At 48.6% G+C, this 17,168-nt stretch overlaps 1 protein-coding gene across 2 annotated transcripts in view; it reads left to right on the top strand.

Moving 5' to 3' along the window:
• Positions 1-16,213, top strand: part of KIF14 (kinesin family member 14) — a 43,737-nt gene extending 27,524 nt beyond the window's left edge. For both annotated transcript variants that reach the window (XM_061161104.1, XM_061161105.1), the window contains exons 20-30: positions 1,097-1,190; positions 2,103-2,235; positions 3,420-3,520; positions 5,354-5,448; positions 8,191-8,415; positions 8,583-8,764; positions 10,549-10,707; positions 11,301-11,423; positions 12,961-13,035; positions 13,785-13,923; positions 14,279-16,213. In XM_061161104.1, coding sequence (XP_061017087.1) covers positions 1,097-1,190; positions 2,103-2,235; positions 3,420-3,520; positions 5,354-5,448; positions 8,191-8,415; positions 8,583-8,764; positions 10,549-10,707; positions 11,301-11,423; positions 12,961-13,035; positions 13,785-13,923; positions 14,279-14,670 — 1,718 coding nt within the window. In that variant the 3' untranslated portion in view covers positions 14,671-16,213. The remainder of the gene's footprint in view (positions 1-1,096; positions 1,191-2,102; positions 2,236-3,419; positions 3,521-5,353; positions 5,449-8,190; positions 8,416-8,582; positions 8,765-10,548; positions 10,708-11,300; positions 11,424-12,960; positions 13,036-13,784; positions 13,924-14,278) is intronic.
• Positions 16,214-17,168: the final 955 nt, after the last annotated feature.

Below are 17,168 nucleotides of genomic sequence, written 5' to 3'. Positions count from 1 at the left end.
TTAAGTCTGTTTTAATCTGTTGACAGGCTCTTCCCTTCTCGCTCTGTCCCCTTGTGACTTGTGGACGGGAGCAGCCAGGTTGTTTTGCTGGCGGGTCTCCGATTCTGGGCTTGCTGACGGGCCCCAGGCTGTCAGGAAGCTGGTTCCCACAGGGCATCACCCAGGCTCTGTGCTTCAGCAAGGACACCGGGTCGCGGTGCCAGATGCTCTCCATAGCTTCTGTTTCGGATGACTTTGCAGTAGTGCTCCTCCTGTCTCTTGCAAGAGATAAGAACATTTTCTTAATTCATCTTTTTGTTGCTCTTGGGTCCTAAAATAGTGCCTTGCCATGAATAGTTGATTTTTTTTAGTTGAATTTGAATAATTCACTTGAATAATGAATTTTATTCTTTAAAAAAATGCTTTTAATGGAATATTGGTTATAAGTTTGACTGAACAACATAGAAAGTGTCTGTGATAAAATCTTAAATCTGAATTAGGAACATGGAATTGTGGACTAAAATTGTTTTTGTTTCCTGATGTATTTTTATCTCTGTCTATATTTATCTATCTATATACTTTAAAATTTCAGGCAAAATATAAAGGATTGTGGTTCTATGTAAGTTAAGGCTGTAGTGTACTTTATCTTGGAGAAGGGAATGGCAACCCGCTCCAGTATTCTTGCTTGGAGAATCCTGTGGACAGGGGAGCCTGGTGGGCTGCTGTCCACAGGGTCGCACAGAGTCGGACACGACTGAAGTGACTTAGCATGCATGCATGCATAGTTTATCTAATTCTTTAACTTAGACATTAGGAAAAAAAGAAATTAGGAAAAAGAGAAGATCTTTAAAAATAGCAGGAGGAAAAGCAGCCTCTTTGGCATTCCCTGTCTCTGTGAACTTTACTTTTCTTCCCTGCCTCCTCAGGTAAACGACCTCATTTTGGGTGAAGAGTATTTCATTTCGCCATGAGGGTTGTAGAAAGTCCCTGCGTTACCACCCTTCCCTCTGTGATACACAGTTAGAACCGTTGGTGTGAAGCTGATTTTTTCAGGAGGTGTGCCCGGGGGTCCGTGCCCACACCCATGTTCTCAGCCTTCTCTGTTGCCTTCTGCCAGTGCAGCCCAGCTGGAGCTCCATGAAGCTGTCCGTCATGATTCAGGAAGCCAACGCCATCAGTAGCAGGTTAAACAAGAATTATGTTTTTGGCAGGTGAGTAGTTATCTTATTAGTAAACTAATTCTTTGTTTTAAACTAGTTGCCATTTATATGATTTTTTGTTGTTGTTGAGTTTCTTTAGTACCCTACATGCCCGTCTAGGAGCGAGCAGGTGTCAGTCCCCAGGGGGCACTTCCAGACTCCCCTTTCGGAGGTCACTCTGGAGTGAATAAGGCTTTTTAAAATATTTTATAAACAGAGTCATTTTAGCTGGCTTAGGAATTTACTAATTTTCTTTTGAGAATTTATTAGTATTCCACATTTTAAAAGAAAATGTGCAGTATTGAATTTTTATTTTTTATTTTTTTATTTTTATTTTTTTTTATTTTATTTTTATTTTATTTTTTTTTTATTAGTTGGAGGCTAATTACTTCACAACATTTCAGTGGGTTTTGTCATACATTGATATGAATCAGCCATGGATTTACACGTATTCCCCATCCCGATCCCCGCTCCCACCTCACTCTCCACCCGATTCCTCTGGGTCTTCCTAGTGCACCAGGCCCGAGCACTTGTCTCATGCATCCCACCTGGGCTGGTGATCTGTTTCACCATAGAAAATATACATGCTGTTCTTTTGAAATATCCCACCCTCACATTCTCCCACAGGGTTCAAAAGTCTGTTCTGTATTTCTGTGTCTCTTTTTCTGTTTTGCATATAGGGTTATCGTTACCATCTTTCTAAATTCCATGAATTTTTAATTTAAAAAGTTATTATGTAAAAAGTTATTTTAGTATGTAGTATATCCTCGACCTGACTATAACCATAACAGAAATACTTAACTCTGGAGAGACTTAATCTGTGGACTGAATTTTCTGGGAGCTGTTGTTTCCAGACTCTCTCGGTTATGTGTATTTCTTACGTGTATTTTAGACAAAGCATTTTTTCTTTGGTTTCTCTTTCAGACATGTGGTGTCAGATAAAGGAAGCAGTTTTGACACTTGTATTCGGGTCCGTAACCTGCAGCTCGGGGTCTCAACCGTCTGGAGTCTGGAAAAGTTTGAGTCTAAGCTTGCAGCAATGAAGGAACTTTATGAGGTTTGCGGTATCATCAAAATCTCTATAAACTTTTGAAATGAAAAATGCAGAAGTGACATGTTCTCACTGAGGAAAATTTGACAAATATTAATAAAAGGCTGTCCACATTAGCCAAACCAACCAGTATTAACGATTGTGTATATTTACTTTTGCCTGTAGAAGGGATTTTTTGGGTTTTAATATAGTTATAGCTGTGTAAGGCATGCTTCCCTGGTGGCTAAGACGATAAAGAATCTGCCTGCAATGCAGGAGACCTGGATTTGACCCCAGGGTTGGGAAGATCCCCTGGAGAAGGAAACGGCAACCCTCTCCAGTGTTCTTGCCTGAAAAATCGCGTGGACAGAGGAGCCTGGTGGGCTACAGTCCACGGGGTCTCAAAAAGAGTCAGACACGACTCAGTGACTAACACTCTCACTTTCACTGCTGTATGGAGAAGTTTAGTACTAAATCTCCTCGGTTATAATAGCGTGTTCTTTAAGTCTTGCACGTGAGTGCAGGGGGCAGGGTGTGAGGGACCCAGAGCGCTGCAGCGGGCTCGGTCCTCCGCGGTGCTGGCGGCCTGCGTGCGCGGTGTCCCCAGGCTGCTGCTGTGCTCGCGGGGTTCGGCGATTTGCTGCTTGAGAAGTCTCAGCTCCGCACGTTAGTCTCTAAGGTCTTATTTCCTTGTCTTCCATTTTCTGACACTGTATAAGTAAACTTTATAAATACTGTATAAATAGAATAAACTTTTTGTTTTATTTTTCTCACTGACAATTTGCCTACCAGTAATATTGCCATTTACCAGTGTCCCTGGTTTAACTTACATTTTCATAAGTAGTGATTGAGGATTTGTTTGCTTATTGGTAAAGTGTGTGTTCACGTCCTCTGAAGTTTTTGGCACGTGAAGTGTGAGTGGTGAGCTAACATCTGTAAGCTTTCTTAACATATTTTGATAGTAAACCTTTATTAAAAAAAATAACCTTTATTTTATATTTATTGTATTTGTTTCCCCCCTGGCTATGTCGACATCTCCAGGGTTTCATTTTGTTGTGTAGGCATTTTTAATTTGGCTCATTTGAACTTATTAATTTGCAGATCTTACTGAAACAGCATCCACTTCTGTGCATTTTTACTTTGATAAATGCAGCAAAGTAGTTACATCTTTTCCCCCTTTGTTACTGGAAACTCTGTATTTGTTTCTTTAGAGCCGTGGGAGTGGCCCGGGTGAAGATGTCTTCTGTGACCCTGAAGATGAGTGGGAACCCGACATCACCGATGTTCCTGTTTCTTCCTTTTCCAGAAGGAGGTGAGGGTGCTGGTGCTCCTGGCGCTCTTGTTCTGGTTGTAGACATGTGTCATTTCCTGTCTACAAGAACTGTCTGCAGTCACGGCGGGTATCTGTGGCGGGAAGCCGTATGTCAGTGATCAGATTACAGCCGTTAGGGCATTAAATTGCCTATATTCAGTTAGTATATGAAGGAAAAGTCCTCAGTATTTTACCATATAAGCTTTAAGAGCAACTTAGATTAGCATAAATCCAATTGCGTATAAAAACGAGCAGTGTTTATTACTTTAAATAACCCTTTCTCAGAAGCCTTGCATATTCTGATATTTTATCATAATTTGCGGAGTGTGAGATGCAGTCAGGTCAGTACGAGCATCTCGGCACTCAGTCGTGGGGACCGAGGACGTCCGTGCGTGACAAGTGCTGCTTATTAACTGAGGCAGAGGAGAGGCACGGCTGCCCCTGTTACCACGACCCTTGGGCTACAGAGAGGCCAATGTGCCCTGGAGAGGCCTTCGTCCCAGGCCCGGCCCCCAGCGTGGTTTGGAACTAGGCCTGCCGGTTGCCATGTCTGGGGATGCCAGAGAAAGGCCCGGCGCGCCCTGTCCTCCAGGACCGGTGGGAGGAGAGCAGGTCAGGGCCGGTGATGAGGGCCCGGCCTGAGCCCCGAGGGAGGGCAGGCTTCACATGCATCCCGGAGACTGGACCCTTGGCCTGGGTGCGGGTGACGAGGATGCAGGGACGCGGGCGGGTCCAGGGGACAGGCGGGGGAGCAGGGTGCCCTGCGGTGAGGCTGGTGTGGATGCAGTGAGGCAGGTTCCCGGATGGGGGTCTCCTGCGGTCTAAAGCTTTGAGGAGGAGATTGGAGGTTTTCAGGATGTGGAGGTCACAGCGGTTCATCCACTGGAATCATGGTCACCAGAGGAGCGTGTTGAATGTCTGCTAAGCAGCAAAGGCCCTCCTTACCCCCAGTTCATGGACGAAGTCCCTGAGAATTTAAAGAGATGAGAACCTTGTCCAAAGGCCTACAGCTGCTAAGGGAAGGGCTGGTGCTCAAGCCCAGCTCTGAGTGACCCCCGAGCCCCCGACTGTGACTGTGTTATAGCCTCTCTGTCGCAGAGAACAGTGTCTCTTTGGTTACAGTCTTTTTAACTTCATCACCTTCAGCCGCAGCTCAGAATCCATCTGGGCTGAGCCTCCCTCTCGCCGTACAACCCGCCTGCCTCCCCGTGCGGCTGACCCTTGCCCTGGGTGTGGGGGGCCTCTGGGCTCTGGGGCCACGTCCTTCCCCAGAGTCCTGCAGGCCACCCCCCAACCCCAGTACTTTCACAGCATGGCACTTGAGTGTAGTTACTCCTAATTTCTCTCTCTTTCTGTGGACCTTAAGCTCAGTGAGCCCAGAAGCTCACTGAAGTGCTTTAACCACAGTATCCAGAGCCTGTGACTAATGGGACAGTTGACCTTGAACAACACGGGTTTCCAATAGGAACCCCTACAGGCCTGGGGTTGGTTGGGCCCACGGATGTGGCGGAACCTCACGCACCGGGGCTGACCGTAAGGTACACACGGGCTTTCAGCCGTGCCCAGGGCGTGTGACCCCTGTGTCGTCCAAGGGTCACCTGCATCCTGTACATATTGATTCTGTTCAGTGAACTGGAGGGTTAGAATCCTACCTAGAGACAGTGAAATTCTTAGTCAGTGGGCAGATTCACTTAGCCCTTGATGAAAACGTCTCCGTGGGAAGCACACTCATGGAGGTCTGTTTTCTTTAGGGTATTTAACAGCAAGCAATCTAGCGTCATTGCATGTGGTGTATTAATGTGACTGCTAACCTGCTGGGGTCTGTTGTTTCAGGAGCAGGAGCCTGATGAACAACAGGAGGGTTTCCGGCTGTCTGCACGACATTGAGGCCCACGCGGGCCGGGACCTGCGCTCCCCGCGCTCCGCAGGTCCTCTTCCTGTTGTTTCTGCTGTTTGCTGAGAGCAGCTACCGAGTCTGTCTCTGCACCATCTTGTTTCCCGTCCTTGTGCAAATCCTCTCCTCTCCTGGGAGCTTCCATCTCGTCTGTAAACAGGAGGGTGGGCCGGAGGGCCTCCCGCTTCTGAAGCTCTGTGCTCTGTGGTGCATTTCCAAGCGTTAATCGGGTGACTGGTTCAGATGGGGAAGATGTGTGTGTGTTCATAAATGTACGAGGATACTGTTTCCTTCCAAGTGGAAAGAGGCCAAGTGTGGAAGATGGTGTGTTACAGGATGTCACTTGTGTGAGGAGGGGGAATGTGCTTGCTCGTGAACAAGTCTCCGGGAGAGCTGCCCTCGGCCTGAAAGCGCTGCTTGTCCGGGGCACAAGCGCTGCTTGTCCGGGGTGACGCAGGGCAGGGAGGGGGCGTCCTCGGCAGAACGCACCCCCGTTTCCTTCCGGATTTCGTGTAACACACACATGTCATCTGTCACAAAATTACTTCCAGTTTTAATGGTTTAAAAGAAAAACTTATAGGACTTACTCCACTGAATAATTATTTTATGCCAATATTGACTGTAATATCAGTTTTCATAAGAAGAGGGGGGATACACTTTATGTGTGTAAGTACCTGTAATAATTAAAGTTACTACTTGGTAACAGCAAACTACTACATAGTGACAGAAAAGAACCTCTGATTCCTGACACCTCCTGGGTGAATCCCAAAAGCAGCGTGTGGAGCGTGAAAGTAAAGGTCGCTCAGCCGTGTCCGACTCTGTGCGACCCCACGGACTACACAGTCCATGGGATTCTCCAGGCCAGAGCACTGGAGTGGGGAGCCATTCCCTTCTCCAGGGGATCTTCCCAACCCAGGGATCCAACCCAGGTCTCCTGCATTGCAGGCGGATTCTTTACCAGCTGAGCCACAAGGGAAGCTCCACGTGAAGTATAAGAACCTATATAATGAAGAGTGCATTCCATATGATTCTATTTATGGAAAGTTCAAGAATAGGGAAAACTGAGCCGCAGTGACAGCAGATAGGGAGCGGGTCACAAGGGAGCCTGTCATGGGCGATGGGCTGGGGTGTGTCCCCCTCGCTGGCAGTTACGTGGTGTACACGGGCGTAAAAAAGCTGTACACTCAAGATGCGAACACTGCAGAGTGTTACCTGTACCTTAGTAAACTGAGTTTAAAAATTAATATGTAACACAATAGTCTATAACGATATCAGTGGGATGTGAGTAGCCATGAAAGAAATTATATTTCATCTTGACTTTAAAGATATTAAGAATTTCTTTTTTAATCATAAACTTATCTTTTAGGAAGATAATTATTATCTTACTGCTTGTTTAATATAAGTCAAAGCAAAATATGCCATGGACTTTTTGTTTATCAGCAAAATAAAAGGCCATGTATCTGTGGTAGCAACTTATTTATTCAGTACTACTTAAGAGTAAGATGTTTTATAAATGTACCTTTTCCAGATAACTAAACCTATCTCTTCTAGGGTCTTTTTTTAAATTGAAGAATAGTTGATTTACTATGTTGTGTTAGTTTCAGGCACTCAAGGGTCATTTTTAAGTGCCCTTTAAAAAAATTAAGATATAAGGGGAAGTTAGCATTAAGAGGTCTTGGCCTGTTTGCAGTTTTCCGAGAGGGAGATGGAAGCCCACCTGTGCCTTTAGTGTGAACCCACCTGGGTGGTCGCGTGGGGGGGAGCAGGACCAGGCCCGCCGGGGGTTAGTGGGGGCGGCACCTCCCGACTGCAGCGAGTCAGCATGTGGCTGAACGCCTCACCTGAGGTCCTGTGTTCTGAAACTGGACTTGCACAGATCTTGGTGACAGGCTGCAGCTGGACTTGATGCATTCAGACGGGCGTCTCATGGAGCAGGTGGTGGGAGGTCACTGCCATCGTCGTCACCCTGCAGTGACAGAGCTCTAGGCGTGGCAGCGTTTCTGTTTTCTCCTCCCAAATCAAGCTCTTGTTTTGGCTCTGCACTCAGCAGTCCCCGCCCCGTGCTTGTGTTTTACTTTGCTTTGTAGTTTGCTGTTTCTCGTCACCTGTGGACTGGACCGGAAGACTACCCGTGTACGTTCAATGAGAGCCCTACTCGGGCTATCGTTCTGGGTGCAGTTACTTCCAGAGGTGCCGATGAGTGCTTTCACACTTTCTACCTCTGGCTTGGACGGTGCTTAGAAAGTTGTTCGGAGAGTCTGTCTCCCTAAGATTTGACAGACTGACTGGATAGTCGTTTGGCTTCCTCCTCTTCTGGTGGTAGGATACCTGGAGCAGGAGGTGCTACACGAAGAGCTGCCGGGACCTTCCTTCCATTGTTTGCTACTGCCTGCTTTTCCAGCATGTGGTTTATTCCTTAATGTTTATTGTGTTTATATTATTTTGCTTTATGCAACTACCATTGTTTTCACCAATTCACACTTCCTTAGGTGTTGCCAGTAAGTAAATTAGAAGGAAATGAAGTCAGTGGTTACATGGGATTTGTGTTTTCCCTGTTATCTGCTTCTGTAGCTGCTGGGCTGTGGATGGATGGATGCTGTTGAGAAGCTGGTTGAGTCCTCTGTGGGGCTGTCTTCCCCTTGCTGTAGAGAAAGGAGGATGTCTTGAAATGGAAGCAGCCTGCTTGGCGTGTGTGCCCAGTATTGTACTGATGCATTTGTTTGCAAGCGTTGTCCCTGGAAACAAGCCTTACGGTGGCTGTTTTCTGTCCACACAGGCTTAGTGGGGAAATCCAGCCCTGTTTATACGGCTTCAGCAGAACCCTTCCTTCCTGGCATTTGCAAAGAGTTGATCGGCTCGTCATTAGAGCTTCTCGGACAGAGTGATGATGAAGAAGACACCGTGGCAGACAGCCTGATGAGTAATTTCCTCAGAATCTACGATGGGGTACTGGCCGTGTCCAGAGCCCACGAAGAGCAGGACGAGGACAGTCAGTGTAACCGTAAGTGTCTGTGCTGACCTGCCCGCAGGCACTGCCGCATCCTACGCGTCCTCGGTGGAGTGGTCACCTCTGCCGTGCGTTGTCTGACGCTCGTGGTTGCGTGGCAAGCGTCTGTGAGCTCTTTTACTGGGAGGTCATTTCTGCTCATCACTTTTCTTCTTTCCAAGTGTTCACTGACCGAGCAAACCAGTCGCTTGCAGTCCAGGTGACAAGCGCGTTCGAGCAGGTCACGGTGCTGATGGGACCCTGGCTGAGCGGCATCCTCCCAGAGGCTGGCCGGGAGGCCCTGCCAGCTGAGCTGCGGCGGGAAGTGAGGACGCTGGGGGGCCGCTTGCAGCTGTTTCTGCAGGTAATGGGGCTGCAGGTCCCCCTTAGGACTCCTCTGCTCAGCAAGTGTTCGTTGACTTCCTCCCATTTGTGCCTCGCCCAGGACCAGACCTCTAGGGTTTTCAGAAGCGCTTTCTGTGTGAAATCAGTAGACTGGATGTTTAATAATTGACTTAATGAACCAGGACTTCCAGGGCTTTCTGTGGGCCAGGCTGTGGCCGTGCTGTGTGGTTTATGAATGTTCACTCCTCTAGTTTTCGCTGCAGCCTCAGACGTGTGCGCTGGTTTGTCCCCTTTTTAAGAAAGGAAGGGAGGGCCAGGGAGGATGTGTCCACTGTTCACCACTACTAGGCCATAGCCTTGATTCCAGAGTGCTCCTGACCCCCAGGGCCCCAGCGGGGCTGGGGAGGGGCGGGGCCTCTCTCTGGGCCTGGGAAGGGGGCGGGGCCTCGCTCTGGGGCTGGGAAAGGGGGCGGGGCCTCGCTCTGGGGCTGGGGAGGGGCGGGGCATTGTTCTGGTCAAAGGTGGTGAGTTAGTCACAAGCCTGCTGACCCAGGGCAAAGAGTATTTCTGTTGTCTCTTCCCTTAGATGAGGTTTGGTTGTAGGAAGATGTAAGATAGAAGCTTCCCTTCTCTCGTAACATCTGGAGGTGGGCTTGGCTGCCTTGGGGCCCCACTTCCTCCCGTGTAGCCTGTGGCTGGCCCGAGCTCCATGTCCACTCCATGGCAGGGCCCTGGGGAGGTCAGTGCGTGGGATGGGAGAGGGGACAAATAATGTTGGGGCCTGGGGGGTCTTCATTCAAGGTGGTTTCTGGAAATGGTCATGTGACGTTTCTATTCACACATCTTTGGCCGGAGCGTCATCACGTATGGAGCCGGGGTCCCTGGGACCTGCGTTTTTATTCAAGCAGCCATGTGCCCGGTGAGGATGGAGGAGGGGGAAGTGGGAGCAGAGGCCCTGAGTCTGCTGATGCCCAGACCTCCTCCGAGAGACGTCCACACATCCAGGGGGCCAAAGTGGAAACCCCGAGAGACAGCGAAGCTTCTAGATGTTGGCCAGATCCTCTGGTGCCTCCCAGGCCTTCCCAGTCCTCTCATCTAGTGGACACTTTGTTATGTCAGGCACCTCCCGGGAGGGACTCTGCTGCACTGACTGTAGGGTATGGAGTCAGAGAAGGCGAGATTCAGAAAAAGAACGAGGCCGGCACTTTACAGGAATAGATCGCCTTTAATGAGGCGAAAAGGGGCAACAGTCAAATTAGTGAGCTGCTGCATTAACCCAAGAAAAGAGGAGGTATATATGGGCATACGTGTGGAAAGCTACTGTCTTAAGGGGGCCTGTTCCTCTCCAAGGTTGTTCGGAGTAGTTATCTCTTAAATGGCTGGGGCAAGGAATTTTGGAGATCGGCCAGAGGCTGGACCAGCTGGGAGCTGGGCATAATCAACCTTAATTTTTTTTTCCTTCGGGTGACGGAGTTCTTTGTTTTCCATAGAATGGTGGGGAGGACCTGGAGGGGAGTTTTAACTCCAGGCTATTTTGAGCTGTGTAACTCCTTCGCTGACTGATCTGAATTCCGCACACCTCGCCGCGGCCTGCTCGCCTGTTGGTGCAGAAGCTGTTCGAGGGTCCCCTGTGTCCTTCTCTCGTCCTCGCTGTCAGAGGCTGCATGCTCTCTGGTTCTGAGCGGACTCCTGTGAAGCACAGCCACTGTGGCAGTGGGCGCAGAACCCGTTTTCTTTGGTCTTGTCCTTCCCTCCCCTCATCATCTCAGGTATCTGACACCTTGGGCCATTTTTGTCTTACAGGGATGCTCTTCGGATATTTCACCGATGGTCAAAGAGGCTCAAAAGCAAGTGATCCAAACCATACACCGAGCCGTCGCGTGCGTGGGGCGGTCAGCGGCTCTTACCGGGGACCGGCTGCACTTCCTGGAGAGCAGTGCTCACGGGGCCGCCGGCCTGCAGGTAATGGGCCATGTTCACTCGTGGTGACAGCCTTCGTCTCAGGGAGCAGCAGCGTTTCCTGTCAAGGGGCCATGAAGCAGGAGAAGCATTTAGTTTTCAGAGCTGCTCATACCTTACTAGTTTAGCAGAAGATGAAAGCTGTTACAGTCTGAGTGGATAAATGTACCCGATGATTTGGGATCCTGCCCGTACCTTCTGGGTCTTTGGCTTGATGGTTTCCGTCTGCTCTGGAGGGTGCTCAGCCAGCCAACACGGAGAGTGTATTCATAATTACATTGGCGTGTGATTCTAGAAAATGTGTGTTTGCTTTAATTATTCATGCTACTGACAGTGTTATATTAAAATGTTTGTTCTAGCCACATGGTGTCCTATCTAAGATGACGAACACTCTTTACAATATATGTAGAATACAGAAGTACAGACTTGCTGTTTTTTTTTCTTACATACTGTTCTTATTCTAGCTTTAGTTGAATTAATAAACTAGGAATGTATTACAGTGCTAAAATAAGCAGAATATTTAACTTAATTATTTGATAATTTAAAATATATATAGAAATTGAATTTGCCAGTTAACGCTTAAAAACTTTTTCTAGGATGATTTTGTGGGTGCCGTTTGTGATGGTGTAGACTTGGGAATAAAGAGTCTCCTCGATTCTGGACTAGAAAAAGCAGAAGAGCTTGAGCATGAACTCCTAAGGCAGAATCCCCAGGATGAGGTAAGACAAACAAAGGAATGTCCTGTATGGTACCAGAGAGGAGATGAAATTGGCTTCTAAAAATAGTTTAGCTCAGTGAATGAGGTCTTTATAAATTTATATATTTTAGTTGGGTTATTTTTTATTGAAAAGGCTGTTGGCATCATCACTCCTGGTGATTACCCCAGTTTTACACCTGAGTCATGACAGCCGCTCTCGAGGTTAACTCTGTGTGGGTCCTGCCGTGGCAGTGGTTGTTGCCAGAGATTCAGCCTTGGATGAAACTGAGAGGATGGAGTGTGTCAGTGACCCCTAGTGGCCTCGTTCTGCTTTTCTTTTTCCTCCTTTGATTGGGGCTCTGCTTTTCCACTTGAGAATGGGAACTACTGTTTATTTATTTAGTTTTGTTTTTATAATTTCTTTTTTTTATATAGTTTTATTTATTTTTTTATTTTTGGGTCTTTGTTGCCACGTGGGCTTTCTCTAGTTGCGAGGAATGGGGGCTACTCTTCGTTGCAGTGTGTGGGCTTCTGGTTGCAGAGCACAGGGTCTAGGTGAGTGGGCTTCAGCAGCTGCAGCTCCCAGGTGCTAGAGCCGGGGCCCAGCAGTTGCGGCACACGAGCCTAGTCCTCCGCAGCATGTGGGATCCTCCCAGATCAGGGATTGAATCGGTGTCCCCTGCATTGCAAGATGGACGCTTAACCACTGGACCAGCAGGAAGACGGGTATCCACATTTAATGTGGGACCAGTGTGCAACTTATTTAGAAAGTCCACTTCTGTGACTTGGACACTCTGGCTACTTACTTGTAGTCTCAGTAACTGAGCCCCAACCTCATGACTACTGGACGAAAACTCTTCTCCCTGGTAGATCCCATAGAACTCTAAACAGTTTCGGAGAAGGCAATGGCAACCCACTCCAGTACTCTTGCCTGGAAAATCCCATGGATGGAGGAGCCTGGTAGGCTGCAATTCATGGGGTCGCAGAGAGTCAGACACAACTGAGCGACTGAACTTTCACTTTTCACTTTCATGCATTGGAGAAGGAAATGGCAACCCACTCCAGTGTTGTTGCCTAGAGAGTCCCAGGGACGGGGGAGCCTGGTGGGCTGCCGTCTATGGGGCCGCACAGAGTCGGACACGACTGAAGTGACTTAGCAGCAGCAGCAAACAGTTATTTACCAACTAAGCTATCAGGGAATTGCAACCAGTCCATCCTAAAGGAGATCAGTCCTGGGTGTTCATTGGAAGAACTGATGTTGAAGCTGAAACTCCAATACTTTGGCCACCTCATGCAGAGAGCTGACTCATTGGAAAAGACCCTGATGCTGGGAAGGATTGGGGACAGGAGGAGAAGGGGATGACAGAGGATGAGATGGTTGAATGGCATCACCGACTCGATGGACATGAGTTTGAGTAAACTCTGGGAGTTGGTGATGGACAGGGAGGCCTGGTGTGCTGTGATTCATGGGGTCACAAAGAGTCGGACACGACTGAGCGACTGAACTGACTGACTGAACTGAAACAGTTATTTGTATAATATTTTAACATTCTCTGTAGGTTACCAAACAGATGAAAGCTAATGCCCTGGGACTGATCGAATCCCTCGGAAACCTCTTCGCTGAATGGAAAACAGTAAGAGAAGCTCTTAATTGTTTCCATGTTTGGTTTTGTTGAGTGTGTTTTTCATCTCACTGGGCTCCGGCGTGGATGTGCTTTTGTTTTAGTTTCTGTCGCTTGCTGGGGACTCCTCTCTGCCTGTTTACTGGAAGCAGGCAGGTGCAGGAGCTCTCAGGCATCTTCCTCTTGGTGTCTGACTTGGTTGGTTTAGTGATGAATGAAATAGTATGCAGACACTGAGCATATTAATGTGTCATGCCTGTTTCTTTCTGCTGCTGTCAGCTTTTGCTTGAATAATCACCATAGGCTAAAAAATTATGTTTAATAATCAGTATGCTCAAAGATTTTAAAATACAGGCAAATTAGACAAATTATTTTACTCATGTCACAGGTAAATAGAAAAATATAAACTAAATATGGAATCAAAATTTCTATAGCTTGAAAATGTTAAAATAAGCAGGAGATATAAAGTTGAACTCTTAAAAATTAAACAAATTTATCTTTTATGATAATTGGGTAGTAAACAGTAGGTACTATTGTTTTATTTCATTTTCATAAAATAGGAAATTGGACTTTGATTTTTAAATTATTTAAAACTTTTTGTTTCTTTTGAATATAGTAATTGTTCATATCACATTTTGGTCTTGAAATTAAACTCACTGTCATTTTGAAGGTAAAATTCTGGCAATTAAAATTATTTTGACTGAGCTTTCCCTCCATGTAACCTATTATGTATTTTTTAAACTATGAACTTTTTTATGCAGAAAAGCTTCAGAACTCAAGTACAAGAAGAAAATTCTGAATGTGAAGATTTGAAGAAGATGATTAATCTTGCCCAAGAATTCTTGAAGTTAAAATGTGGCTTAGAGCAAACTATTCAAATTATTATTTCTGCTGTGAGAGGTATGTAGTGCAAATGGAATTTGTGGTTAATCAGGAGTTGACAGTTTGAGGAATCTCAAACATCTTCTCATTTCTAGTTTGATTCACTCACTGAGGCCTCATCAGTGCCCCTTGTTGGCATTGTTGACTTGTAGGAACTTGTATGATTGAATTCCCACTTAACATCTGTAAGTTCCTCTGCCTAAACTACTAGATCCTGAAGAACAAGTTGTTTACTTAACAGAGGCACTGAATGCCCTTAAGTTGCCTGGAGTTGTCCCAGTGGGTCACTTGGCTAGACGTCTCGGGTCACATCTCGGAGCCGACTCCCTGGGGAGGACGGCGAGGTGACCCCCTCTCCCCTCTCCTCGCACAGGGCGCCGTGGGGACCTGGCCCTCCTCCAGGACTGTGTGCAGCGTCTGTGCAGCTCGGCCCGGGGTCTCCACGGCGACCGGAGCGGGAGCCCTGAGGACAGCAGGGCCCGAGCCGGCCACCGGGAGCTGGAGTCTCGCGCCACCTCACTGCTCTTGAGTTTTGAATTTGAAGAAGGACCTGGTTTGTGGGGGCCCTGGGAAGCTTGCAATCAGGGTCCCAGAGCAGCAGAACGAGAGCAGCCTGGGTCGGACAGGCCCGGCCCCCAGAGGACCCGAGGAGTGCCCAAGCGGGTGTACGAGCTCCCGGGCCCAGCCCCGGGCGGCTCGGAGCAGGGTGTGCTGCCCACCCGGGAGGGCACCAGGGAGGGGTCTCCTCCTGCCAGAGAGCAGTGAGCCCACTCCAGAGCCGGCCAGTCTGTGGGCGGCCTCCTCCTGGGTGTTGACGCTGATTTCAGATGCCTGAATGTGCAGCTGCAGGCTTCCCTGCAGATGATGTAAGACAGGTACTTACCATGTCAGAGTCTCGTGGCAATCGGATAGAATTGGGATTCAAAACCAAGTGAGTGGTCCTTGTCCATTGCCTGGAAATGTCGATGTTCGTTTTTAACACGGGTGTGCAGTCTGGGGCTGGCTCACTAGCCTGTGTGTAATGGTTCTTATGGGGACTGTGGTGACTGAGGATGAGTTATTTCCTGTGAGTGGACACCTTCATGCCTCTATCTTCACTCCCTTGTAAATACAATAGCTACGATGAGTTTTATGGTGAAGCTGCCAAAGCAAGTCTAACCAGGGCAGCTTAACCTGCCTTGTTGAATCGACAACCCTTTTCTTGAAAGATTAACTGGTTGCCATTCTGAATGGTGTGTTCACGACACAGTTTCCTTTTTCTTTGCAAATTATGAGTAGCTTCCTAATATAGTATAATTTATATTAATAACCTGGTTTGCTGGCATGCCAGCTCACTTCTTTATCTGCCAGGGGCTTCATGTTAGGGGCTGTGTGAATGTAACTTCAAACCGATTGAATATTAATTCAACTATTGGATGGGGTTGGGGAATCAGAGGCCAGGTCTTCTCTTGATAACTCTTGTCTGATGAAGACATAGGGAGTTTGTACATGATTTGATGAAGATTTAAGACCCTTATTATATCTCTGAACTTAAAAAAACCTTTATCTACAATCAGGTAATAGAGGTCATATTGCACTTTGGGGCCCATCCCTCAAGGAGATTGTCTGACATTTTCGGCTGCAGAAATGTGTGTAAACTGAAGAGATACCCAGTGGCCTGGCGTGGGTGAGGTCGAGCAGGTCTTGGGCAAGAATTATTTTGAGTAACCGGATCTCCCCCTTGTCCCCCGCACGTGCAGACACGCTGTGAGCCTGGAACGGCTGTGGGGATTGGTGCCGGGGCGCCTTGGATGGCTTTCTCGTTAGGCAGAGTTATTCTCACACAGCGACTGGTTCTTACTTATGATGCTAATGAACCATGTGTTTTCAGGTGCTTTAAAACGGTGCAGTTTAAAAAATGTGCTTTTGTTTTTTCTTTTATTTTTGGCATTTGAGCTTGTATTCGCTCTGAGGGTCCATATGCGTTTGTCACAGTCAGTGCTCTGCCAAGTGGCTCTTTGCTGTCAGGTTTTAGGAAGAGCAGGTGTAGAGACAAGGACCTCTCCTGAAGGTTGTTCCTCTTGGAGGAACTTCCTACAGTATTACTTTGGTAGTTTTTATCTTGATGTTCACTATTTAATCCTTTCTGCTTTCTAAACTCAGGACTTCATTGGTCAGTAACCTTTTAATGTCTTTGTAAAATTTTGTATATACATATATTTATACCGTGGATTGTTACACAATATTTAAACCAACTTTGGTAAGTATATTTCCTGTTGGAATCATGTGCGCTGATGTGTTATAATAAATGGATGGCTGTGGAAAGTTGCCTCTTGGTCTGTGGTCTCGCTCCTGTCCATAAAGTCGGTGTCTGACTTACCCATCGCCAGTCATGTGACCCTGTCCCGTGCCCAGCAGGTCGCCCTCAGGGAGGCCCCGCCTCGTGTGGATGGTCACTGCCAGTGTCAGAGCCAGCCCCACTCCACTGCCCTCCTCATCCTGGCCTGTGAGCTGTACACCAGCCCCGCTGCCCGTCCTCCACAGAGACCCCCCACCTGCCCCTGATCTGCGCTCCCTCAGGGCCGGGGAGCTCTGCCCAGGGCCCACGTTGTCCAGGGCCCCCGTCACTCCCTGGCCTGCGTCACTCCTGGGCCCCCCATCACTCCCCGTCACTCCCGGGCTCCGTCACTCCCTGGCCTGCGTCACTCCCTGGCCTGCGTCACTCCCCGGCCCCCATCACTCCCCGTCACTCCTGGGCCGCGTCACTCCTGGGCCCCCATCACTCCCTGGCCTGCGTCACTCCTGGGCCCCCATCACTCCCTGGCCTGCGTCACTCCTGGGCCCCCATCACTCCCTGGCCTGCGTCACTCCTGGGCCCCCATCACTCCCCGTCACTCCCGGGCTCCGTCACTCCCCGTCACTCCTGGGCCCCTGCCTGCTCTGCCCCGCGCCACCCTCCAGTGGACTCCCCTGAAGAAGTGCCTCCAGGATGACGGCCAGTCACACGCGGTTCACTCCTGCCGCCAGCCTCACGAGCTCAGTCTGCGCATCCCGCGCGGGGCCCTGGCGCCCGGCCTCGGGTTGGTGACACGGGAACCTCCCTCCTCCTCCCCAGCTCGTCCGGGCCTGCCCGTCCCTCAGATCTGGAAGTCTCTCCATCTTGTTCCCTGAGCGCTGGTGATGGGCGGGCAGGGCCCCGAGACGCCGGGAGACAGCGGCCTTGGGCCCTCGGGAGGGACGATGGGTCACTGCAGCGGTGAGGCGGCTTGGCCGGGCCGCAGGCC

Source organism: Dama dama, chromosome 14 (assembly GCF_033118175.1).
Source record: "Dama dama isolate Ldn47 chromosome 14, ASM3311817v1, whole genome shotgun sequence".
In the NCBI taxonomy this organism is placed as follows: Eukaryota; Metazoa; Chordata; class Mammalia; order Artiodactyla; family Cervidae; genus Dama; species Dama dama.
This window is presented reverse-complemented; position numbering and strand designations above follow the sequence as displayed.